Source organism: Cuculus canorus, chromosome 8, assembly GCF_017976375.1.
Source record: "Cuculus canorus isolate bCucCan1 chromosome 8, bCucCan1.pri, whole genome shotgun sequence".
Classification (NCBI taxonomy): domain Eukaryota; kingdom Metazoa; phylum Chordata; class Aves; order Cuculiformes; family Cuculidae; genus Cuculus; species Cuculus canorus.
In genome coordinates, this window is record NC_071408.1 from 22,829,328 (window position 1) to 22,855,459 (window position 26,132).

Consider the following 26,132-nt stretch of genomic DNA (forward strand, 5'->3'; position numbering starts at 1 on the left):
GAGACCGCACCTCGAGTACTGTGTTCAGTTCTGGGCCCCTCACCACAAGAAGGATGTTGAGGCTCTGGAGCGTGTCCAGAGAAGAGCAACAAAGCTGGTGAGGGGGCTGGAGAACAAGTCTTACGAGGAGCAGCTGAGAGAGCTGGGGTTGTTTAGCCTGGAGAAGAGGAGGCTGAGGGGAGACCTTATTACTCTCTACAACTACCTGAAAGGAGGTTGTGGAGAGGAGGGAGCTGGCCTCTTCTCCCAAGTGACAAGGGGACAGGACAAGAGGGAATGGCCTGAAGCTCCGCCAGGGGAGGTTCGGGTTGGATATCAGAAAAAAATTCTTCACAGTAAGAGTCATTGGGTACTGGAACAGGCTGCCCAGGGAGGTGGTCGAGTCGCCTTCCCTGGAGGTGTTTAAGGAACGGGTGGATGAAGTGCTTAGGGACATGGTTTAGGGAGTGTTAGGAATGGTTGGACTCGATGATCCAATGGGTCCTTTCCAACCTTGTGATTCTGTGATTCTGTGTGATTCATGTGAGTGAGTCAGAGGTAAACTTATAAAATTTCATTTGGCTCTCTAAGTAGCTGCAGTATAAATTTACATGTGATAGGAGGTATTAGATTGATCCAATAACTGAAGGTAGCATAGAATTTGTTTTGATTGATCAAAGGGATGTCCAGTCTTCTGAAAGTACTGACTATGGTCTGCTATTTATTGCACCAGATGCTGATGTGTTTGCGATGATAAACTGGGTTTTATCCACTAGAGAGAAATTGTGTATCGTTTTCTACTGAGGTTTCAGACCAGAATCAATATAGAAACTTGAATGAAATGTCCCTAGCGTATAACTAAAACACCAGAGGTGGTTATTTGGTGTTGTTTTCCTTACAATGCCAAAAATGGGGATTAAACCCCTCTCTATTGCTCCATTTAATTGCTCTATTTCAGTGTAGCATATTCCTTTTCAAAACAGAGCTTTGGATATGTGTAGGTCTGATTTTACATTCTTGATGAGACAAAATTTTGAAAGATTAAAAGAGTTCTGTCTAATTTTAAACTTACAGTTAGGCTTCAAAATTCCATCTTTTCTCTCTGGCATGCTGCAGGGGGCACGTGACTCTATACAATCATGTGTCTAGGTGCTTAGTTTAACTTTTAAATCAGCACCTTTAAAGTTGCAAACTGCAAGAGGTCAGGTGTTAGATGATCAAGATAATATCTCACCATGCATAAGTGTGCTCATCTGTTGATGCACAGTAAGATTTTCTCTGCAAAGAAGAATATATTCAGAGCTGTTTTACAGCTTTCAGGACTTGCTGTAGGGAAGATTTCTGTCAGATGAAAACAGAATTGAAACTCAGGAGCTAAAAAAGTAATTTCTGATCTCTGCATGTCCTCCATGTATTCTCAGCCGACAAGTTCAACCCAGTGCAATTTGCTTTGCAATTTTACTAAGCAGGAAGTCATAAAGTACTTACAGAATGACTAGATAAAAATTAATCTGCAACAAAGAATATTTGCTTTTACCCTATAACTTTGATTAAAAGACCAAAGCATTTGTTCTACAAACTGATTACAATGTAACAAAGGATGGAATGTATGACACATGCTTAATTTAATCATTAAAATGTTTCTGTTGGCCTCAGAAAGAGTAGTTATGTGCTTAAAATCATGTGCCTGTTTAAATTTGTTGTTTCAAAGTTTGCTTTTGTAGTAATTACCTCAGTTCCCTTTAAATTGCCAAACTGGTAATAACACCAGCTCCAACAGTCATCAGTATTAAGTTATTCATAGCACTCAGTTACCTGCTGAAACTTCAGACTGTGCACTAAAATAAATAAACTAGTAATTACAGCCTCTTTGTTCTTTGACAGAAATCCTTTGAAAATCTTGTCAGCCACAACTCTTTTTACCTCAATAAAAACACAATGTGCAGGTTCCCCGCTCTTAACCCTGGGATGTTTTAAGAAGAATCTAGTCTTGTCCAATCGCAGTATTATTCAGACAACTGAAAGCTTTTCTGTGCCTCGTAATGCCTCTAAAAGCAGCACAGACAATATTTGGCCATATAGTATGAACCCTTTCCAACTGATCATTGCTGTTATGTCTCTTCAGGCTTCTAGAATTTATCTAATAGAGAGTGCAAGATCGTATCTATGTAAATCCAGAGTTCTGTTTGAAGTTTGACATCCAAAATTGAAATAAAGAGAGCTCAAAATGCCTTTCAAAGCATGATCTGGGCTCATCTGGGTTTCAGTTATAAAATAGAAACACACTTTCTATGGAGAAAATTTTAAGCCCTGCAGTACTGGCTAACAGCATGTTTGAGTATTGCATTATTATCAACGGACAGACAAAAGAGAAACAGTCTACAGAGTGAAAAAAGACCTCCTTTTCTGACAGTTGTATTCTCTGTCCCAGCACATTATCATCTGGGCCTGATTTTCCTTTCTTTGAGATATCCTCAATAAGCATTGTCTTAGAGTGATTCATATAAGAATAGAGTAAATGACTGAATGGACTGCAGAGTCCATTTTTCTCACCATCAGAGGAGGAAAATTCAAACATATTCTCTGCCACAGGCAGCAATTTTCTGCACTCTGAAGTTATATTCCAAGTGAGAAGTAGCTGATACAGCTTGAAACATGCTCATTAGTATCAATATGACCTAGACATTTTCATGCCCCATTTGTCCCAAACATTCTTTGACTGCAAACTGTCTTTCCATAGTCTTCTCATTTCCCCCTTTTTACTTGAACTCCTTTTTTTGCTTTTGTACTTCTGCTACTTCTTCCTTTTATTCTCTCTTCCACACTACCCCCACCTTTCTTTCTCTACTAAAACCAAAAAGCCCTTGCTCTAAGCTTCTTTCAGGCAAATTGAGCTCATTTTGTGCAGTACAATCTCTTCCCTTCAGGGTTTTCCTGCAAGTCCTAAAGTATCTCTAGCCCATGGCAGGGGGGTTGGAACTAGATGAACTTTAATCCCTTGCCAACCAGACCATTCTATGAGTCTATGATTCATACTTCCTTAGACCACTCCATGGAATGACTCCAAGACTATCCATCATATTTGAGAAGATTTGAGGCAGTCTGGTGAAGTTCTCATTGACTGGAAAAGGGGACTATAGGTCCCACTTTTAAAAAAGGAAAAAAGGAAGACCCAGGGAACTACAGGCTGCTCAGCCCCACCTCTCTGCCCAGCAAGATCATGGAGCAGATTCTCTTGCAAACTCTGCTAAGGCACATGGAAAATGAGAAGTCGATTGGTGATAGTCCGTGAGGCTTCACTAAGGGTAAATTGTGCCTGATAAATATGCTGGCCGCCTATGACAAGGCTACAGCATTGGTGGATAAGAGAAGAGTAACTGACATCATCTACCTGGACTTGTGCAAAGCATTCAACACCGTTCCACACCACATTCTTGTCTCTAGGTTGGAGAGACGTGGATTTGACAGATGGACCACTTGGTGGATCAAGAATTGGCTGGATGTTTTCACTCGGTGTTGCAGTCAATGGCTCAATGTCCAAGTGGAGACCAATAACAAGTGGAGTTCCACAGGGGTCAGTATTATGATGCTATGTCACGTCTTTGTTACAGACATGGACAGGGGATTGAGCACACTCTGAGCAAGTTTGCTTATTTCACAAGTTGTTTGGCACGGTCGACACACTGGAGGGAAGGGATGCCATCCAGAGGGACCTGGACAGGCTTGAAAGGTGGGCCTCTGCAAATCTCATGTAGTTCAACAAGACCAACTGCGAGGTCCTGCACCTGGATTGGGGTGCACAGATACAGATGCCAAGCACAGATACAGGCTGGGTGGAGAATGGATTGAAAGTAGCCCTGAGGAGAAGGCTTCTGGGGGGAGCTGGTGGATGAGAAGCTCAGCGTGATCTGGCAATGTGCACTTGGAAGCTCAACATGAGCTGGCAATGTGCGCTTGCAGCTCAGAAAGCCAACCATATCCTGGGCTGCATCAACAAAAGTGTGCCCAGTAGGATGAGGGAGGTGATTCTGCCCCTTGACTTCTGCTCTTGTGAGACCTCACCTGGAGTTTTGTGTTCAATTATGGAGTCCTGAGCACAGGAAAGACACGGATCTGTTAGAGTGAGTCTAAATGAGGCCACAAAGATGATCCAAGGGCTGGAGCAGCTCCCATACATGATAAGCTGAGAGAGTTGGAGTTGTCTAGCCTGGAGAAGAAAAGGCTCTAGAGAGACCTTACAGCAGCCTTCCAGTACTTACAGTGGGCCTACAGGAAAGCTGGGAATGAGCTTTCTATCAGGCAGTGCAGTGACAGGACAAGGGGTAATGTTTTTTAGCTGAGAGAGGGCAGATTTAGATTAGATAATAGGAAGAAATATTTTCCTATGATGTTGGTGGGGCATTGGAATGCGTGGATGCCTAGAGAACTCATGGATGTCCCATCCCTGAAGGTGTTCAAGGCCAGGTTGGATGAGGCTTTTAGCAACCTGATCTAGTGGAAGGTGTCTGTGCCCATGGCAGAGGAGGGGGGTGGAATTGGGCAATCTTTAAGGCTCCTTCCAACCCAAATCGTTCTATGGCTATGATTTTATGACTTCAGGAGGCAGCAGCCGTTCAACATGGGAAATACAATGTACTCTAGCATCAGCCCTTTACTTCCAATAGTTTTTCAGTTCTCTTCTTGTTCTGCAAGCCATTGCATGGCATAAAACTTGCTTTTGATTTCAATTAGAGCCCATTTTGATGCTGAAGAGCTTTAATGGCAGTAATGAGTTGGAAAAAGTTTTTGCCATGGTCAGGTCAGTTAAAGCCTATTTGTACACTTGGGCACTGACAACTATATGGACAAATATTGTTTGTGCTACTTCAAAAAGCATTAAAAAGCAAAAAAAACCCACTTTCACTTGTCAATAATACTGCAATGGGGCAAGACTTGATTCTTCTTAAAGCATCCCTGGGTTAAGAGCAGGGGACCTGTACATTGTGTTTTTGTTGAGATAAAAAGAGTTTTGGCTGACAAGATTTTCAAGGGGTCTCTGTCAAAGAACAATGAGGCTGTAACTATTAACGTAGTTATTTTAGGATGAGCTAAGAAGTTCTGCAGTCTGAAGTCTAAGCAGCTGCCCCAGTGCTGCATTTGAAAAATGTGCCATTAAATGTTTATCATTAACATGTCATTAAACAATGTAACATTATGCAAAAATTAAACATTTGAAAAATGATTTCCATGGAAAAATGTTGATTCTCTAATGTTTGTCTGTACATGCATACAAAGACGACAGTGTAAGAAATTGAAAAAATTAACACCAGTTGTATGAGGCAAGAGTAACATTGCTAGGGCAAAACGCTAATAGAAGAAAGAAATGGTCATTTCATAGAGGCTCTGGTCCTAGAGATGTTCAAGTGGCTATGTAAATACCCTCTGATAATCTTTAATGGGTGAAAAAATGCAGAAATTCTTCTCATAGCTTTTGGAGAATTCTACAGATACTTTGCCTTCACATTTCTTTCATTAAAGTTTTATAGATGTCTTTTTCACATGCCCTTCTTAACTGACTCTCTAGGCAGATGAAATTAAATATACTTGGCTTTGGTAACTAGAAAGACACGTATCTGTGTAAGTCTGCCTGGTTTGAAGGTATCTGTTTTGGCCCTCTCCCCCTTCCCCACCCCCTCTCCCCCCCCCAGCACACCTCTTAACTCAGTCATGCAGTTTTTACTATTTATTTTTTCGTCCATTTTGCAATCAGAATATGACAACAGAATTGTAAATGTCAGTGAGATGCCAGTCAGGAAATTCTCATTATTCTGAGCCTTCTTTCCACAGGTACATGAACTGACTTCCTATAGTGTTACCAACAATTAATAACCTGAACCAGGAAAGAAACAATTGCCGATGGGTTCTTCTTTCCAAGAAAGGTCAAATTTAATGCAGTTGGAGAAAAAAAAAATTAAATTACTTTGACCAGGATAACTTGCTGCTTTCTACATTCTTAGGATCATGAATATAGATTCCATTGGTCATAATTTCCCTTCCCCATATACTCTCTTTTGGAATGTGAAAAGACAAACTCCAGCAATAATTCTCAATAAAGATGTAATTGGCATGCTGGGATTTCTGAAAGTCATAATTCATCTTTTTTCTTCAGGATGATTTTCCTTACAAGTTCTGTGACATAAGGTCGTATTTCTTCAACAGAGACAGTAGAGTCCCAAGCCTTTACTGCTTTCCCATTGGGATCCACCAGGTATTTCCAGAAGTTCCAGGTTGGTTCTTCTCCTGTAGAATCTACAGGCAAAAAAAGAGTGGAAGCTTAGAAAAGAAAACGACGTTAGCCCATGTCTGACATTTGTCCATGTCAATTTGATGATTACCTTCTCAGAGGAAGAATGTAAAATTAAGAGGGAGTTCAGACTGAGTAATAAGATTAGTATTCTGACAGACAGGGAGCTTTAACTAGACAATACTGCCTTGGAGACTAATGGGAACAGTCAACCTTGAGACAGACAAGCAGAATGTACTATAAACGGTGGTAAAGCATGTGTCTGCGTGTGTATGGGTGTGTACGTGCTCTGCACATATAGATAAATCTGAAACAGTTGAACTTTGATGGGAAGATGGAATTTGTCATAACAATATAGCTGTACCAGGATGGATTATTTGCTTGTTTATCCAGAATTTTTCCTCAAAAAGTGCTCAGTATCATGTACTTCATAAGAAGGTTTTGAGAATGCTACAGGAAGAAATAACAAAGTAAATTGTTCCACGAGGTTTCTTCCTAATCCTCATCTACTACAGTTTCCCCTTCATGACTACATGCTTGTTTTACATGAGTCGTGTTCTTATCCTTTATTATTCTGCTACATGACTAACAAAATTTTTAGGATTTTCAGTGAGACCAGGAGCCTCATCCCACTAATAGCACAAGTACAGACACTACAGACAAATTAGCATCTTTTTTTTAATTCATTATACAATGGACAAAATCTCATAAGGAATCAGAAGGTATTTCAAAGTGTCAGCAAAACACAATCAGACCTACACTGCTGACTATCTTGCCATTATGCCAAATAAATATACGGCCTCCGGCAGCCTCCCTTTTCATGTGGACCAACAGCAAGACAAGTTTTACAAGTTTTATGCATGCAAAGAACCAGAAAAACCTTTTTACGTCACAGTGCTATGTATAATGCAGATTAGAACTGGAGGAGCTGTACAGTATTCCAGTGCTTGGAAAGGAATGAGGAAGGGAGTATTCAAGGATATCTCTTAGTGCCTGGTTTCACTTTTTGATTGTATAAGTAAATTATGTAGGTGCTTTGCCTCCAGTTATCCTACAGCTCTTGAGATGAATCTTCTAAATCCAACCTGCAGCAATCATGTCACAGAAGAAGCACTTACGAGACTGCAAAGTGGAAAAAGGAACATCAGGTGTTGTGTGCATACAGGAGGGTATTTCAAGACCTGTACTCCATGTAGAGGTTTATTAGGTTAGCTCTTACAGGACATTTATTATTGTAGTGTTTTCATCTTGGGAGATCTTTTTAGAGGGTTAGATAAAGCTGTCAGGGGTGACAGAGAGAGAAATCCTGCCTTGTGCAGGAGGATGGACTACATGACTTCTGACCTCTTTGAGTCTGACAGTTCTACCCTATGACTCAGGACACAGGCATAGATACCTTTTTTCTGTTGGATGCTATTTTATGTCAGAGGAATTGTACTTTGGTGGGGGGAACACCCCCTAATGCTCCAGATTACTCACCAATTAAGTACTTGTAGGCAGGATTTGCACCGGCTCCACTGACTGCAATTTTGCTGAACATAGGAAAGGAGGCACCGTAAGTCTTTCGTGCAAAACTCTCAATTTCTTTGTTGGTGTCTGGTTCTTGCTGCCCAAACTGATTGCATGGGAATGCCAGCACGTTGAAATGATACGGGCCAAGGTCTCTCTGTAACTGCTGTAAGGCCTTGTAGTGGCTGTCTGTATACCCACATTCACTCGCAACGTTGACAACTAGCGACACCTGAAGAACAAGAGAGATTAAAAAATGCGCTTCACATCAGTTTTACAACAGGTAGGCTGGGATGCAGATTATTTTCAAAAAGTGGGAATGTGTAGAGAACTGTGATTGAACATTTATGTTTGAAACTACACCGAGTTCTGTTCACCATAGGAAGATTTAATATTTCTTTTATGTAATTCCATTTGGCATCGATTAACAGATAAGCAATCTTAATTTACAGAGAATCCATGTTCCTCAGGTCTGCTTTTTTGATAGTTTCTAAGCATATTTAAAAAAGGAACATCCAGGTAAGGTGTACCAAGTTGCATGAAAGAAAGTTGCAAATTAATGTATTTCTGGTAGTTTGTTTATCTGCAGTGAAGCATCTGTTTTGCATCATCTTTCCTTGTACAGAACTCAGTGCTCATACAGAACTGGCCAATCCATTCCTAATGACTAGTGAAGATGTTTTGATCTGGAAGCTAACAGAAGCAGTTACGGGACTTCGGGTTGGTCTATGCAGCATGAACTGTAAAATTTCCCACCACATTTAGAGTCTATTTAGCTGTAGACCACATTCATTCAGACAACTTTTACAAAGTCTACCTGAAATTTTAAACTCAGTCTCTTAGAGCATCCAATGGTATGGCGGATTATTAGATTTTTTTTTTTTTAGAGAAGAGGTATTTTATGATGCATTCCTATTTCAGACTGTCAACATTTCAAATAGAACTTCTATATGAGGTCTGACACAAAAAATCTAAGACTAACCTTACAGCTTGGGAACCAGGAGTGAGAGGAGAGATACGGAGAGATGGTTACAGAACATGTTCTAACCTGTCACAGTGAGACAAATCTCATATCAATCGCTTCTTTCAGTACATGTGGATGCATGTTCAAATATAGATGTTTTCTTATCCTTGGTCGTAAAATGTTGGTGTGTGCCAGTCCACAACGCTTTACCCGTGAAGCAGGTTTTAGCTCAACCTGTGCTCGACCACCCACCCTATTCACCAGACCTGACTCCCTCTTCCCAGAGATCCAGTCGGTGCTCAAAGGCTCCCAATTTTCTGTTGGTAGAAGACATGAAAGCAAAAATGATGGAGTTCCCCTTTCAGGAAATTATCTAATGAGGTGCTGAGGGGCATGGTTTAGGGAGTGCTAGGAATGTCTGGACTCGATGACCCAGTGGGTCCCTTCCAACCTTCTGATTCTATGATTCTATGCAGAGTTGCTTTGACCTTTAGCAGCATTGTATGCAGCTGGATGTCACCTCAGAAGGGAACTGTTTTGATGGTGGTCATGGCTAATTTTATTAATTTGTTAAATAAGGAGTTCCAGGCACAGTCTCGGGGTTTTTTTGTGTCGGACCTCACATTGGAATAAAAAAAAATTCTTATTTTAAAATAATCTGTATTTACCAAGCACAGTGATAACTGTAGTTTAGTATTATTGAAGTAAAGATAAATTGTACCATGAAGAGTTGAATTCATATGCAGTTCTTTCATATGAAAATCTAGAGGCTTTTTAAAAATATATTTTAAGACTCAGCATTCTGATGATGCAGAAGTATTCACATACCTTATCATATTCACATCCATTGATCCTCTATCCCAAACACAATGGTAGCGTAAGAATTTATCATTGGAGACTTGGGGGAAATAAGGTTGTGTAGGTATTATGTTCATATTATAACAGACATGAAAGATGACTTGCCAAAGCTTTTATAACTTCTACCAGATTTTGTAGTTAGAAGGGCTTGAAAGAATTCACACAAAAAAGAAACAGTTTTAATTTACAGCTGTTTAAACCCAGGCGGTTACTTGGCACGGTGGTGAAAGGCATGAGACCTCACATTGCAAATGGTTAAAATTCCAAACGTTCTCCCACAAGACGGGAGGAAATGACATTCAGCATTTCTTAGAACAGCAGACACATTATGCTTCTCTTTTTTCCTTAGAAAAATGCATTCTGTTACTGAACTCCACAATTTAAAGGTGCAGACCTCCTAAAAGTGTAACTAACATATGTAATAGAAAACTTTCAGGATTTACTAGTATTTAAAGTAAGGAACTATATTTCCATAGGGCACTTTTAAAATGATTATTTAAAAATATTTACCAAGTTTTCTTTTGAATGTCTGCTACCTGGAGTGATTTAAATGTGGTGGGGGGTTTTTCTATCTTTTTAATTAATAACATTCACTGGTTTTGTTCTCGTGAAGAGGTTGTGCTTTGACTTCTTGCAACTATTGACTTAAATTCAGTGAGCCTCTTGACTGGCTTTAGGCTCTGACAATGCAAGTCAAGGACACCACCTAGTGTGCAGTGCAAACAATTCATCCTGGACCTTGCAAAAAGTATTTAATTTAAACTGAAATCTGTACCAGTTGTTGTCCAACTCCTTCATGCTAGCCTTTTCTTCCCTTCACTGAGAAAACCCACAGTGAAAGCATTTATTTAACACTGCAAAAATAATTCTTGGTTTACTTCATATTTACATCCCTGTACCCCATTAAGGGAAAGATCCCCGGGCAGATTTATGGATGTCCTATCACCTTCAAGTAACCCTTTGTGGACCTTTTAGCAGAGACAGTAGATACTTAGGTTTTTAGACCTGGTGATTCTCAACTGGCCCCATGTGACTGATGGAAGAACCAGCCACAAGTGTCAGATTACACCACCTCACAGAGCTGTTCCCTTCATGAAAAAAAAATAGCAATACTTTGTAATTTCTTTGTAATTAAGAAGCTACACTCTGTATTTATGCACATTCAGTAATACCACGTTCTCAGACTGCAGAGAGCTGTGATGCGAAGTGCCTAGCATTACTTTCAATAATAAAATAATGTTTTACATTGTTACAGTGCCTAATGCTTTTACATTATTATAGTACCTTTGGTTCCAGATTTCCAAAGCACTGCACTAACACTATTTAATTATGCCTCATCACATGGTACTTAGCAGTGTGGTAGGTAGGCAGGCAGGTAGGTAAGTACTATTATACCTAGACTGGTATAAACACAGCAGGGAACGGTTGATGCTTGGGAGTTCTGACTCCCAAAAAGACACAATTTTAAAAGAATACCTCTTATAGCATATCTGATAGAGATCATAAAATATCAGCTTTCCTGATTTAGACAGGTAGATAGATTAGATAGAAAACTAATCTTATTTGAATCCCATTGATTCTTTGCCAGCTGTGCATCGCTGCCCTTGATTTTTAATGGGTCAACATCAGTACAGTAGCCTGGAAAAAAAAAAATAGGATGGCCTTCTTGCACAACATGGTAAAAGAGATAGCTGTTTGATCCGTTTCACTTGTGATACTCTTTTTCTCAGTCTTAATAGCCCTCCTCATCTCTGCTTTCAGACAGACATAACAACACACCTGGTTTTGTAACATTTATGCCAAATTTTTAGCATTCTGGCAGTATTATTTCTTACACCCACATAAAAAAAGAGTATTCCTTCACCTATTTTTGATATTTTTATTGAAGTGGTGGACAGGTTATGCCTGTGCACATTTATTCTAGACAAAGAATAACCTGTTCTGTTTTTTTTTTTTTCATTTTAGATATTTCAGAATTGTCAGTACATTTATTATTTACTGTATAATGGAGGGAACTTGCGATTTGTATCAAGATCCACTTGAATGGAAAAATAAATAATATCAATCTGTGTTACGTTTTTCTTACTAAGAAAAAATATCTCAATGATCTGAATACACATTATATTAATATTGTAGTAAGACTCTGCCAGCTATTAATTGCACTAATTGTTACTACTTAGCATGGCTCTTATGTTTTTAGAATTAGCAGACTTTTTTTTTAATAAACTCTGGAAGCTTTTGGAATTTTTAAAGTTCCCAGATAGTTTCTTGACTGCAAATTAAGTAGTTATTTAACTACATTACCTGAGTGACTGAATTGAAGAAAGTGTTTTTTCTACATCTGCCAGAAAGCTGTTAAAAGCTGGTTTAGCAATTAGCAGACTATTGTTCCAGGGTCTAACTAGTGACTCACTCTCTTTAAATCAGCAGTACATACATCGTACTTATACATTATTTTCTTTCTTTTAATAGCTTTAAAATATTATGGTAAACCCACATTTTAACGTTACTTATCTAAATGCCGATTTAAGAAGGTTTATTTTAAGAAATAAATAGGAGTTTCAATTAACCTTTATCTACCTTGACACCAAGTTCTGACAACATAATGGCAGGAAGGGATGTGTTTTATTGCTGTAATTTTCTTTAAAACTGTGCACATGCATTCTCAGACAGCAGCTGGCCTGAACATTAATAGGCTCTCTGAATGCAAACCTTTTGTTCCACACAGAAGCTGGTCATCGCTTTTTCTGAATAAACTATTCCATGTGGCCTAGCAGAGATCAAGGAGCACTATTCACCAATGGAGTTACCTTTTCAAGGTACGGTTCCAGAGCTCTCCCTTATCAAGCCAGTCGCCGCTAGGATGGCCTGGTATCACAGCACCACTGGAGACACAGAAACACCCCCCTAACCTGGCACGGGCATGAGATAACAGATCAGGCTCTGCTGCTTGTTCTGGAGGGGATGAACACTCCCAACTCTCTGCATGGTGGCTCTGAGAAATTCCTCTGAGTTCCCCCTCACCCCTTTCCATGTGGATTCTGCCTCTGACATAGAGGAGCTACAAGTGATATTTGCTTATTCAGGCAGATCCGCAGACAAAACGTGCCCCAGTAAGAAGATTTATTGATATAGCCTTTGGAAGGAGCACCTAAAAAAAGGCAAATATTGATTGATATTAAATAGCTTCCATGTTTTTCCAATATAGATACTTGAGTGGACACGGGATCAGTTCAGCTCTACTTGAATTGCAAATGCTGAGGGAGTTTGAGCAGCTAAGATTCAGACATTTCATTTGGTACAGATCCACCAATATCCCTTTCTACGGAGCTCGGGAAAACATGCATGTCCTCCCATATACCTCCTGCCTTCCTGCCACTGTTTTAGTCACTTGCTGCTGTAGAGTAGCGAGCTCGGACACCTCAGTGAGGTACCTGAGGAGGGGGAAAGGAAGGTGGAAACATAAAGCTGGAGAGGATGGATAAAAGTGAGCAGTGGTGCCTTCCTTTCTGGGCAGCAGCTAAGCCGCCGGGTTGCCTGGCTGGCAAACAGATGTGTCACTTGAGCGCTAAGACCGGGCTTTATGTTGATTTTAGCTCCGTAAGTTTTCAATGAGGCTATAAGAGCTGAAGTATTAAGCCTCTAGCGTGCTAAGTTCCCTTTCCGCTCTTCCATAGATACTGATGGTCAAACCACTAAAAAAAAGTAAAATAAAATCAAGATGCATTCTTCTCAAAACAGGACGGAAAGCTCCCCTAGAAATCCTTGGTGTAGTATGTAAATAAAACGTAGAAGACATCATAAAAGTACATGTGCCTACACGCTTTTCTTCACAGTGCTCTGTCACCAAAAAGCTACAAGGGAATAGCAGATGTTGCTATGATTTCACTGTATCCTGATATTAAAATAATTACTTTATCACACCACTCTTTTTACTAATTATGGTGAATTCTGCTAATTCCATTAGCCACTGAAGAAATCCCATCTTTTCTTTTGCTGTTGTTAAGGTATAACATCAAAAAGCAATGGATTTAGGTAAAAATAGTTGACTAAAAGTCATGCGGTTACAAGGCTGCAATAAAAGCCCCAAACTAAGTTATCCACAGGCACAAAGTGGCTGAGCTCCCCGGTTAGCGGCCCCCACCGCCGCACAAGGCAGGCAGAGCCCCCCCTCCCCCCGCCACGTCTACAGGCGGCAGCCCGAGCAAGGAAAAGACGCGGAGACACGGAGATTACACTGAAAAGGCTTTATTCGAAGGCTGCCGAGCGCTCCGGAGCGGGGTCAGAGGGAGCATGCGGGTTAAAGAGGAGCCGTGCCCCCCATGCGCCCCGCGGGGCTCCGCAGCCCCCGGCGGCGGGGAGCGCTTACCGAGCCCCGGCACTCACCGAGCCCCGGCACTTACCGAGCCCCGGTACTTCTCCAGCGACACCAGTTTGCCCCTGATGTTTACAACTTTGAAAGTGTAAAAATCAGGCTCTTTCTGCTGCGTGGCGGAAAGCGCTAAAAGCAGGACGGCTGCAATGACAAGGAGCATGGCTAGAGGGACGAGGAGCACTTTGGGGAAGGCAGAGGAAGAAGGCTGGAGCTCCACACTGCCCTCAGGATCCAGCATGCTGCGAGCCGCCACGGGAAAGCGCTGCCGCAAAGAAAGAGCTGCTGCAAACACTGCTTTTGCAACAGTCCGGCCCCTGTCGGGCATCATCGGAGTGTTGTTATCCTTATTATTCTTATTATTGCTTAAGCTAATTCATTCCCTTAACAGTTGATTCTTATTATTCTTATTATTCGTATTATTGCTTAAGCTAATTCATTCCCTTAACGTTTGATTCTTATTATTCTTGTTATTGCTTAACTAATTCATTCTCTTAACACTTGATTCTTCTTATTCTTACTATTCTTTTTCTTGCCTAAGCTAATTCATTCCCTTAAGATTTGATTCTTCTTGTTCTTATTCCTATTATTGCTTAAGCTAATTCATTCCTGTAACATAATGATTTATTCCTTCCTCGAAGCCCTAGAGCGGTGTCCACATTGAGAGGATGTGTTTGGGGAGGATGAGGTACTCTAAAAGGGAGTCTTTCGTGGCGATAGAGGTGCGCTAAGTAAGGACATAGAATCATAGACTCATAGAATCATAGAATAGTTTGTGTTGGAAGGAACCTTAAAGACCATCTAGTTCCAACCCCTCTGCCATGGGCAGGGATATCTATGGGTACCGGACGAATGAAAGTGCTGGGTGGCTCCAGAACAGGAATACCGAACACATCTGTGGATACCAGTCAGATTGAGGGATCTGCTTTAGCTGTGTCTTAGGAAAATAAGGGATAGAATTATTATGATTTTTGTTGGATTTGCAAGTGCCTTTTTTTTTTTTAGTATACTTACTATAGCATCTGGTAACTAGGTGTGATGTCAAAGGATAGCAGTGGCTTGGTTGCTACTGGTTACAGATAGAAGTGGCACACAGTTGGCAGAAGCAGCAGCACAAGCTGCTGTGCACGGTGTGTGTGAAATGGGACACCATTAGCCAAGGCCTTCAGGAAATTCGTCTCTGCATGCACCTGCGTGGGGAGGAGTGAATGGCCCGACCACCGGGCTTCACAGTGTGATCTGGGAGAAACCACATTACCAAAGGGGTTTTTTTAATGCAAGAAAGAAGTATTAAACACCAGGAACGGAATTTGGTACCAAAGCTTTCAGATACATGGCGCCAAACCACTGCTTCAGTGCACTGATGCCATTTTTGGGTTGTCTGCAAGAAAAAATAGCCATTTGTACAATTCGCTGCTATGCCTGATGAAAGAAAGTGTTTTGTATATATAAAGTAACAGCAACAGAAAGCATTTGATGGTCATTGATTTCTTCTTGGACTCAGACACTGGTCCTCCATATCACTGATGCTGATTTGGCAAAGAAAAGCCAAATGTAATGATCTACTGAAAACAATTAAGTAGCACATCCAAGGCGTATTGGAGATCTATCTTTTGAGGAGCAAATCACATTTTGTAATCTCATTTTTGTGAATTCTTTTTAACTGATTTCTGATTCGATCTTGATTAAATTTGGTTAGGTAATTCAAGCATAAGTGGTATTACTGTAAGTGAAGAAGCCATGTATAACTAGTTGGAAATTTTAATTAGAGTTTTTAAACATTTCATGTTATGCATTTCAGCTTAAGTAGACATCCAGCATCAAGAAATAATGCAATACACTACAAAAAAATATAGATGGAAAATCTTGTATTGTGCTCTCTATGGGGAAGATACACTGTGCTAAGAATCTGAAGTTCTCATCTTCACAGAAAAGTGCTGTCTTTCTGTGTACTTTCCTGGCTGTGGTATTGACGAGGAACCTTTCCTTTAGATGACAGTCAAGTATGATTCCCCATTTTATAAATAAATTATATAAGAAGCTTTAGTGTATCTCCTGACACAGCTGGGGACAGAGAATAGGGTTTTAATATAGTATATCCATGTTTAATTATTTTTAAAAACCTAGTAAAACCTAAAAATAATCAAAAAAATCATTCCTGTGAGGAAAATAATTCAACTTTACCATTTTTTTGGCCAGAATAATAAAAAGAAATGTACAATATACATTTACATTCTTTGAGGCATAATGTTATAGTAGTTTGGGTATGGGACTAAAAATAAGGCATCGTACTGGCTATCAGGAAAAACATTTTCACAGAAAGGGTCATCGGGCACTGGCAGAGGCTGCCCAGGGAGGTGGTTGAGTCACCAATCCTGGAGGTATTAAAAGACGAAGGGTAGACGTGGTGCTCAGGGATGTGATTTAGTGGCAGAGAGAAATGTTTGGACTCGATAATCTAAGAGGTCTTTTCCAACCTGGTGATTCTATGAGACAACAAGGTTTTGTTCTGTAAAGGGACTTTACAAAATCTGCTTCCTACAGCTTTATGATTATTGTGTTAGATTTCTAGATAAAATTTCTTGGCATTCAGGATTATATTTTCTCCTACAAACTGAGACCAGAATCTGAAAGTTTTTGATCATTGGGAGTTCTTTACATAATGGCCAGCTGGCAGTGGAATTCAGCTTCCTCTTTTACTATCATGTTTCCTTATTTCTCCCTGCAATAAAACATTTTTTAACATCAGCAAAGAAGGAAGAATTGTTCCTGAACACAGAGAGACTCTGGCAAAGACTGCTAGGTTTACAATGATTTCAGTTTTCAGAGCCAAACTGCACTAACATTTTGTATTAAAGTCTCTCCGACTATTTGAACTAAATCTGTTAATATTCTAATAAATGTCAGCTTGCAGGGAAAACGCTGGTCAGATTTGCAAACTGATGTTTGCTCACTAGCATGTCTGAATGTTGATCTAGGACTGTATCCAGTACCAAGTATAATGAAGTTACTTCTGCAATTTACTCTTTGGCCTCCCAAACCAAATAAAATTGTCTGTCAAAAAGGACTGGGCTGACCCCACCACCCAGACAACCTCAGCTGGCCCCAAACACCATTGCAGCACGGCAACGCCTGTCCCTGCTGCCCCAGCCTGTGTTCCTGAAGGTGAAGCTCTGGTTCTGCACCTCATTAGCAACACCCTGAGCCATCCAGTCCTCGTTTCATAAATGTGAGCTTCAAGTGCACCATGAAAAAGGAGATGAGCTCCAAGGATCATGCTAGCCCCACAATACAGTCAAAAGTACAGCTCATCTGTATTTATAGAACCATGTATTGCAGATTTTGCAACTTCTGCTTACTTATGTGGACTGTCTGAGGCAACGTTTGCTTTTAACACTTTCCTTCAAACCTCTTTTTGTAGCTCAACATCAATCTTCTACGCGCCGTGTGCTCCTGGAAAGGCATCCTTAGCGTGGGCTGGCAAGCACCAGCAGGGCTTTTCGCCGACAGGATGGGGTAGCACCGTACTGGGTCACCAAGAGATTTGCCTTACAGGGGTGCTTCCCAATTTCTTTAGGTCACCTCGAGCCCTGCCAAGAGCCCGCTGCCCAAGCACCATCCCTCGCTGCAGCCAGAGCCAGCTTCGGAGCCAAGGGCAGCGGTGCTGAGCCATAGGCCCATCTCCCACCGGCTCCTTGGTGTGGAGCAAACCTGCCCTTCTCCACCAAATGGGACCAAGGGGGAACCTGAGGAGAATGAGACCCAGGCGGTGGGGGGTGGGGGGCAGAGCCTCCAGGTGGGACCCATCCCTGCCTGCCAGGGCCTGGAACCTCTGTACGGAGAGGCCGGGGGGAAAATGGTGAAAAAAATGGGAAACGAGGTGAAAAAATAGGAAAAAAGGTGAAAGATGGAAAGAATGGTGAAAAATAGGGTAAAGGTGAAAATGAAAAGTGGTGAAAAAATGGGAAGAATGGTGGAAAAATTGAAAAAGGTGAATAGAAAAATGGTGAAAAATGATAAAAAATGGTCAAAAATTTTGGAAAAAAATTGTGAAAAATGGAAAAAAGGTGGGAAACTGGTAAAAAATGGGGGAAATGGTGGAAAACTGGTAAAAAATGGGGGAAATGGTGGAAAAATGGAAAAAAGGTGAAATATGAAAAATTGGTGGAAAAAATGGGGAAAACTAAAACAGGTGAAAAATGGTGAAAACTGGGAAAAATGGGGGGAAATGGTGAAAAATGGGAAAAATGGAAAAAAGGTGAAAAAGTAAAAAAGGTGAGAAAATGAAAAAGGTGAAAATGGAAAAATGGGGAAAAAATTGAGAAAATGGTGAAAAATGGGGGAAATGGTGAAAAAATGGAAAAAAGGTGAAAAAGTGGAAAATGGTGTAAAAATAGGGAAAAATGGCGGGGAAAAAAGGTGAAAAATTGGAAAAACAGTGAAAAAATGGGAAAAAAATGTTGAAAGAGGGGAAAGCTGTAAAATTGAAAAAAAAAAGGTGAAAATGGGGAGGTAAGGGTGAAAAAATGGAAAAAGACGGGGTGGTGTGGAGTTCCGCGCCCCCGCGCTGCCCCCCCCCTCCCGCCGCGGCCCCGGTTCGGGGGTGTCTCTGGGGCGCAGGGGCTCCCCACGGCCCCGCCGCCGCCCTCGCGGCCCCCCCCCCCCCGGCCCTCGCCCCACAATGCACCGCGCGGCGCGCCTGACATGGCGGCCGGGCCGGACTGAGCCGCTGACGTCGGGGCCTCCAGCAGCCGCAGCCGGGCATGGCGGGGGCGCAGCCGCGGCTCCCCTAGCGCCGCAGACGGGTACGGGGCCCCGGTGGTCGTCGGGGGGCCGCGGCGCTCCCCGGAGGGGGCGATTGGGCGCGCGCCGCTCTCCTTGGGGGGGGTGCCCTGTCCGAGCCCCCGCCGAGCGCCCCCCGCCCCGCCGGGGGGGGCAAGGTCAGCGGGGCTGGGGAAGAGGCTGCACAATGAGGGCGATGGAAGAGGCCGAGGGACCTGGGGGGGGGTTGGTCTGGAGAAAAGGAGGCTGAGGGGAGACCTGATCGCTCTCTGCGTGAAAGGAGTCTGCAGCGAGGTGGGTGCTGGTCTCTTCTCCCAAGTGACAGGTGATAAGACAAGGGGGAATGGCCTCAAGATGCTCCAGGGTAGGTTCAGGTTGGACAGAAGGAAAAATTCTTCTCCGTAAGGGTTCTCGGGCACTGGCACTGTTGCCCAGGGCAGGGATTGGGTCGTCATCCCGGGAGGTGTTCAAGGACGGTTGGACGAGGTGCTCAGGAATGGTTTAGCAGTGGACAGGTACGGCTGAACTTGATGATCTTCAAAGCTCTTTTCTAACCTAGCGGTTCTATGATTCTTGCTCTTGCACCCTGTGGAATTAAAATGCCGGGGGGAGTGAGACCATCGCAGGTGGTGAGGTGCCCAGGGAAGTGCCCCACTGTGCTGTGCCGAGCTGTGCCCCCTTTTGCCGTCTCTTTCTGGAGGTTACGGTGTTCCTCAAATGACACACAGGCGCTCCTTTGCCCCTGTGTTTGTGTTCTTTTTTTTTTATTGGCTTAACCTGTGTACAAATAACAGCTGAACGACTTCTGCGGTGGGTTGCCATTTGCCAGCTGGCTGAATGTGTCCTTACCGGAGGCCTTCTTGCTTTTAAGGCTGTTTCTGGGTACATCAGAAGAGGATGGGCTGGTACTGCGGGGAGGAACAATACAATCAGGTTTAGACTAAGGTACTAGAGAGGGATTAGTGCATGAAAAAGATAGTTCTATCTAAGTATGGATCCAATTTTATTTTCATGACACCTCCACGTCACTCGGCTTCCTGCGCACTGTGCCCTGGATTCCAGAGTCATTTCATTTGTTTGAAAATACGTGTTGTTTCTGGTGTTGTTTGACTTGTGTTCCCAGTTTCCGTAGGTGCTTTTTGGATAGTCTGACCCCAGGTAGTGATGACGTAATTATTTCCGTGACTAGAAAAGTAAATCAGCCATGGAAGTATGACTTAGTTACAGTATCCAGCAGAAGACGCCGTATTAGGAACAAGAAGTCTCCTTTACAAAGATCATCTTTGCAATGAGCTTTTAAAATCATTTTTCTACTTAACTTTAGTTAAAATACCTCCATAAAATTAATTTTGTTATGAAACTACTGTTTCCCAGAACATACGTATTGGGATATGTTCCCAGAAGATGTGTACAGAAGGGTCAGAAAGTTCCTTCTGTGATCTGTTCTTGCACAGAAGACTGCTGGGACTTCTCTCTCATACCGCACCTAGGAGAGGAAAAGAAACTGCCAGATGCCGTGAGGCACCTGCACAGCACAGGGCATTTACCTCTTTCTTCCGCTGAAGGGAATTGCTGCTATGGGGAGAAAGAGAAAGGGGAGCAGAATTTCCTTGTGTACTACTTGAAAGCAACATATCCCCGGGGAGCTCCTCTTGAATGTCTTGTGGATCTGCTTGTTGGAGTAATGGTTTTGGATTGTATGTTTGTATTGATACCGTTAAGGCAGTTCAAAATTTTGCCCAGCTGAGAGTATATCCTGTTTTCTAGTCGTAACACTTGCTTTTTAAATTTTACAAAGCATTTCTACTAAAGTAACTTTATTTTTGTCCCTGTCTTAATGAAATAATGTCCTATAAGTACTGACTTGTACTTAGAACTCCTAGAAAGAAGCATCCTGCAATTTACTTAGTACATTAATTTGCAGAATGGAAGCAATCCAGGGAAGTCGACATTTCTGATGCTTTTGGCACATTAAGACAATATTGTGTTTTGTTTGATGAATTGTTTAATTGCACATAAATGATTGATCAGAACCACTTTTAAGTTAAAAGTACTGAAAACATTACGTAAATTTAGTAACAATGCATATGACTCTGATTTTTACTGTTTTTTTTTTCCCGAGATGTGTGCATACATGTACTCATTCTGTATCTTCTGTTCATATTTTGGTTCTAATGTTTTAGCAAAACATTGGGAAAAAACCTCAGATGTTCTTAGGTGTTATTTTTTATTTCTGTAGATGTATGGAATAATATTTCCAGCAAGAAGTAGCTTTCAGATTTTAGTTTTTGGTGTCAGCAAAGCTTAACTTGTGAGTCCGACATCAGTTTTGTGTTACTAACCATTGTGACTCAGTCTATGGGCCAACTGTGTGAATGTACTTTTGACAGCTTCTCTAAAGCAGTGGTTTTCAGCATATTTCTTTCAGTAGTGAAAGCGCTGGATCCTGGTAAAGCAGATGTAAGGATACTGGTAAGAGATCCATTTGCTTTCTCTGTTGTTTGTGAACTAGTTTGTGACTGGTATGAACCACTTCAAAGGCTGTGCTTTCCTGAAAGATTAGAGTTTGGGTAAAGGGATCACCACTATTGCTTAAATACAAGAGCCAGATAAACTTCTATGCCTCAAATAAATTCTGCTGTATTTTTATTTAGCACAAACACCCAGTATAAACAGGGGCTTAAGAATAAGATGGATAAATTGAGTTTGAACGCATTGCTGCCATTTAAGCCAGTTTCAGGATCAGTTCATGCTTCTGGAAGCTAGTTTAGCCTCTGAAAGGCTTTAGACGTGTGCAGTGCTGTACTGTTTTTTTCCCCAGCCTCCTCACATGTTTTAGTGCAAACGTTGTGTTTTGGTTTTTGAGTTGTTTTACTGTTACGTTTTTCAACTGATGCCTTGCATCAGTTTCCTGGTCTGGTTACAGCATACAGTGATGTTTGAGGCAGGTGGTCCCCCTCTTATGGCTTTAGTACTTGCCGGAGTCAATTGTGAAACATCTAAAGGACTGTTATGGTAGAACCTAGAGTTGGAACCAGAAGGTACTACAGCATTAGGAATCTTTATATGAAGTGCAGAGGTAGGGGAAGTGATTGTAACTTAGTTACACAACTGGTGTGACTAAGAGGATGGCTTTCCCCAATTTGGAACAGGAGTCATCAGCAGCAGTAGTTTCAGAAAGTGGTAATTCTTGGTGTTGGGTGACGTGCCTCTTTCTTACCTTCCCGGTGAGTCATACCATGTTTTAGAAAAGACAGCGGGTGTCAATGCAAAGAGACAATAATCTTTAACAGGCAGATCTTGTATGGATCTCCTATTCAGCCTATTCTGCTGGTGTTGTAATCTAGTCGTAAGGCATTTGCACCTACAGATGTTACCAAGTTTTGTATCAACCAAAGCTTTTCCTGTTGCTTCAGTTACTCAGTGGTACTTCTGTAATTCAGATATAATCCTGTTACAGTTACATATACACATATATTTTTCTTTATCTAATGATCACTCCTTACAAGTTTTCAATCCTCCACAGTTTAGATACAACATCAGAGCTTCCCAGTGAGTTACAGGTCTTCATTAAGCTCATAGTGCAGGTTTTGTTGCATCCCAGGTTTGTGTGTTAAATTGTGTGTGCATTGCATTGGTTTCCTTCTGCATAGATGTTGGTCATATTATACTTATTAGCCTAAATTCTGTAGCCTGTAGAAACAAGGAAGATCTGAAACACTATAGAGCACTTATGTTTGTTACTAAGAATACTCATGGGTTTATTGCTCATGGAGTCTGGGGAGCTTTAATGGTCAGTAGTCTCCAAGAGTTTTAATTTTAAGTAGTTTGGAAAAACAACAAGAATTGATAATAGTTTGTACTATGTTATGCCTAATTCATCATAAAACAAACATAAACGGGATAACTTTTTTGAACTATTGCTGTAGAAGACGTGAGGAGTTTCAATGGTTTGTAGAAGTTCTCAGATGTAAAGGTGGGCCTAAGGCTGTAAACAGTCCAGAAAAGACACACCACCACCCCATGCAGTTCAGGGCTGACTGTAGGCATGAGCAGTGCTGCAATCTGAGCAGAGTGCCAACCTTTCCTTTTGTCACTGTCTGTGGCTGTAACCTTTGCTGAATTTCCTTTTGTTTCTGTTGAAGAAGTTCAGCTGGGCTATACTGGTAATCAGTTGAGAGGGGAATGAGGTTAATCACCCCAGTTGCTGTTGGGAGGCCGTCTGGGGAGATACTGAGCATAAGGGACAATCATAATGGGACAGATAAAAGCAGGGCCCAGATAAAATAAAGGTCTTGCAGTCTCAAAGGAGGCGGTGCTTTATAGAAACACGATGATAACAATTATGTTTGCAGTACTTTCATTGTTTATATTTCATCTAGTACTCCCTTGGGAAACAAAACCTAGGACGCTCCTCTTTTGCATTAGTTGCTCTTCTACACTCTTGATACTTTTGGACATTTTAGCCAGTTGGGACCAAATTTTAGAACATATTTGAAGTAATGTCAAAAGATCATTGAATTTCTGTATGTTTTCTGAAAAAAACATGCCTCAGTAGAAGGAGAGTCTCTGCTGATGGGGAAGCAGGAGGAAGTTGTTTGCTCTTGGGGTGCTCTTAGGAAGCAGCTAAGGCCAACCAGCACGTATGTTCCTCTAGCTACAGTAGGTCTCTTTCACTTGCCCAGTGGGCTGAGATCGAGCCTGTGACAGAGGAGCACAAAATGAATGTATAGGAAAGCGCATACATTCAGTTCTGCTGCTAATGAAACAATTAAAAAAGAAATGCTTTGCAAAAGAGCAACTTGGAGTGAAAAGAGCTCATGATTTATATTGGCCTTCATCTTTGATAAGGCCCTATTACGGCAAAGTCTGACCCAGAGTGTGTGCTTCTGAAGGATTTAAATACAGTTGAACAACTCAGGAGGAAGGAGTGGAAGGGCAGGTGAGTAGAAATATCTTCTTGAAAGTGTGGGGTTTTTTCCATTTTTGTAAGTGAGCATTACCCTGAGTTTTTTGCAATTCAAATGCAAGAAGTTTCATGCTAGTCTGAGAGAGGGAGGAAACAAAAGAAACTGGCAGAAATGAAAGTGAAACAGTCTCGTTCCTTCATTTTGTGAGCCTAAAATGAATTCTGCAGTAGTGAAATCAAAGCTGATTTTAAACATTTTAAATTTGATCGTTACAGGTTAGTATAGGCTTAATAATTTTCTGGAGTGCGAGGTCAGGTGTTGTCTTGTCTGACCTCAAGCTGCTGTATTGCAGCCAGATTGTTTTTATACACGATGCCAGGAGTTGAGCTAGATTTCAGAGGAGGGACTGGCCTCGTACATTCAGAAATCAACATTCGGGAATCAGGGAAACCAAGTCCCTTGGGACACCAGGCTGTTGAATAAATGAAATATGCTGAAATGACTTAAGCAGGTGAATCATACTCCACTTTGCAGATGCAGGTGGAAAACTCTGTTTTTGTTGCCAGCCTGCCAGGAAGAAAACTCTTACTTGATTCCAGATCTGGCAATTTGGTGTGAGCCTGAGCTTGTGAATAAGATGTGCAGTCCAGGTTTCTAGAAAGATGCCGCCTCAGCACTGATTCACTCCAGTGTTTTGTTTCTAACCATGTTATTCTTTTCGGAGGCACTCCTTTACCTCCTCCCATTTCCCTCTCTCTCCTGTGTAGATGGCTGAGATCTGACAGAGGAGGAAGAATCTTTTTGAGACTGTCTTGGGTTCAGTAGTGGTCTCTTTTTTGTTTTTCATGTCAAGTTCTATTAGTTGGTCTGCCTTGCAGTTCTTTGTAGGGTACTGTTGAATATGTTACAGCAGTTTAGATTTTTTTTTATTATTGTTTGCTAAATTGTTTCAGCATTAAAAAGTAAAAAAAGCAAAAAAAATCCAAAGTACAACTTCATTAGTCATGTCCTAGCATTTTAGATTGTGAATTCCATTGTGGAACTCTTAACTTTTTGCACAAAATGTTCTTGTCTTAGGAGGCTTCACAATCTGTCTTTATTCATATTTCTCAGGAATAAAGAGTTTATCTGTGCTTTTTAACCTTAACTACTTGCATTTGATTACATTCGTTCGTTTAATGTGTAATGTTATCACAGTACTCAGTTTATTAGTTTATTAGTTGGTATGAAGATAGTGTTTATTAGCAGCTGCCTTAGTTGTTTTTTTCCTGTTAAGTTTGTGCATTTGATTAAAGCTTATATATTCTCTTTGAATATGTAACTGTGTTTTTATTGAGTGGATGAGGGCAAATAATTTGAGCCTACATGAGCTTTTTTTTAAAATTTTTTCCGAACCTTTTCGCAAAATATGAATCTAACAATTAGACACTTAGAAAAAGTAGAGCAAAATGAAGCCTCAGTTTTCCTCCAGTGTTGGAGCTTCATGGTAGCTTTAAGCTGGGTATGGTGCCAAGAGAAGCTGTCCCCACCCTACTACTTGTTTGTTATTACCAGCTCCTGCTCCTCCTCCTCCCCTGTGCCAGCTTTATGTTAAGCTGGATTGGTTTTCCGGTTTTGTTCACTGCTGAGCTGCACAAAGAAGGGAGCAGCCCGAGGAGTGGGAGTAAGTACTCAGGGTTGAAGAAAGGGTGTTATTGCTCCTATCGGGGTTGGGGCCGACCTACAATGCTTTTCAGTAAACGTGGAAGTGTGGCCTTGGTTTGCTGCAGTCCAGAGTTGAAGAGTGGCAGAAACAAACTAAAGCGAGAGTGGAGCTGATGTGTGTGGGGTTTTTAATTGTTGTTTTGTTTTTTTTCCCTCATCAGGTTGAGCAACTAAAGCATAAGGAATGGTTTAGAATTTGACAAATCCTACTCTACTTTCTCTTTTGGTTAGATAAAAAAGCTTCACAGTAGAGTACAGTTTAACGATAGCGACATCATGCGTGTAGCGATGACATCTCACCAGTCTGTAGAGCAGTGCCTTTATACAGGTAGTTAGAATGATTTAGCCAGCCATGGGGATGCTGGACTGTCCTTGCCATGGAGGCTTGGGCTCATAAGAATTGCTGTCAGAAACACTGACTGCAATCCAAAGGCAAATACTGTTTATCTTTGACTTTTGGTCTAGAAGTAAGAGCCAGGTGTGATCAGTGTTTAATAGAAAATAGTTGTAATATTAATTAAATGTGTTTGTGAGGTAAAATACTTAGCCTTTGGAATGAATTTAGTAATATGGATTTTTTTTTCATTTATAATTTTCTAAGGACTGTGATGCTGACTGTAACTTCATGAAAATTTTTGTGGGGGTTGGTTGGTTGTTTTGGTTTTTTTTAATTTTTGAAGATAATGTGTATTTTCAATTACGTCAATAGAGGCTTAAGATAAGCATTTATAGTAGGTGCTTTGTGTCCTGAAGCATTTTCTGATTTGTGTC

At 41.3% G+C, this 26,132-nt stretch overlaps 2 protein-coding genes across 5 annotated transcripts in view; one reads left to right on the plus strand and one right to left on the minus strand.

Annotated features, from left to right (window-relative positions):
* Nucleotides 1-5,692: 5,692 nt before the first annotated feature.
* GPX7 (glutathione peroxidase 7) lies at nucleotides 5,693-14,238 on the minus strand. The gene is made up of 3 exons (XM_009561897.2): nucleotides 13,997-14,238; nucleotides 7,742-8,003; nucleotides 5,693-6,267 (listed from the first exon to the last, which is right to left on the minus strand). Exons 1-3 carry the CDS (start codon nucleotides 14,204-14,206, stop codon nucleotides 6,104-6,106), a joined length of 636 nt encoding a protein of 211 aa, XP_009560192.2. The 5' UTR covers nucleotides 14,207-14,238; the 3' UTR covers nucleotides 5,693-6,103.
* Nucleotides 14,239-18,638: 4,400 nt separating this feature from the next.
* The window catches only part of TUT4 (terminal uridylyl transferase 4), a 48,523-nt gene continuing 41,029 nt past the window's right edge, over nucleotides 18,639-26,132 (plus strand). For 2 of the 4 annotated variants that reach the window (XM_054072384.1, XM_054072380.1), the window contains exon 1: nucleotides 18,647-18,770. The gene's annotated coding sequence lies outside the window, so the exon portion shown is untranslated. Of the gene's footprint in view, nucleotides 18,771-25,195; nucleotides 25,321-26,132 lie in introns of those variants that run through there. The other 2 variants (XM_054072382.1, XM_054072383.1) reach the window with 2 other exon arrangements.

Coding starts and splice junctions, on each gene's coding strand:
- GPX7 (XM_009561897.2), bottom strand. CDS start 14,206: ATGCTGGATCCTGAGGGCAGTGTGGAGCTCCAGCCTTCTTCCTCTGCC. Junction 8,004..13,996: donor TGGAGAAGTACCGGGGCTCG/GTAAGTGCCGGG, acceptor CTTGTTCTTCAG/GTGTCGCTAGTTGTCAACGT. Junction 6,268..7,741: donor TGCCTACAAGTACTTAATTG/GTGAGTAATCTG, acceptor TTTTGCCTGTAG/ATTCTACAGGAGAAGAACCA.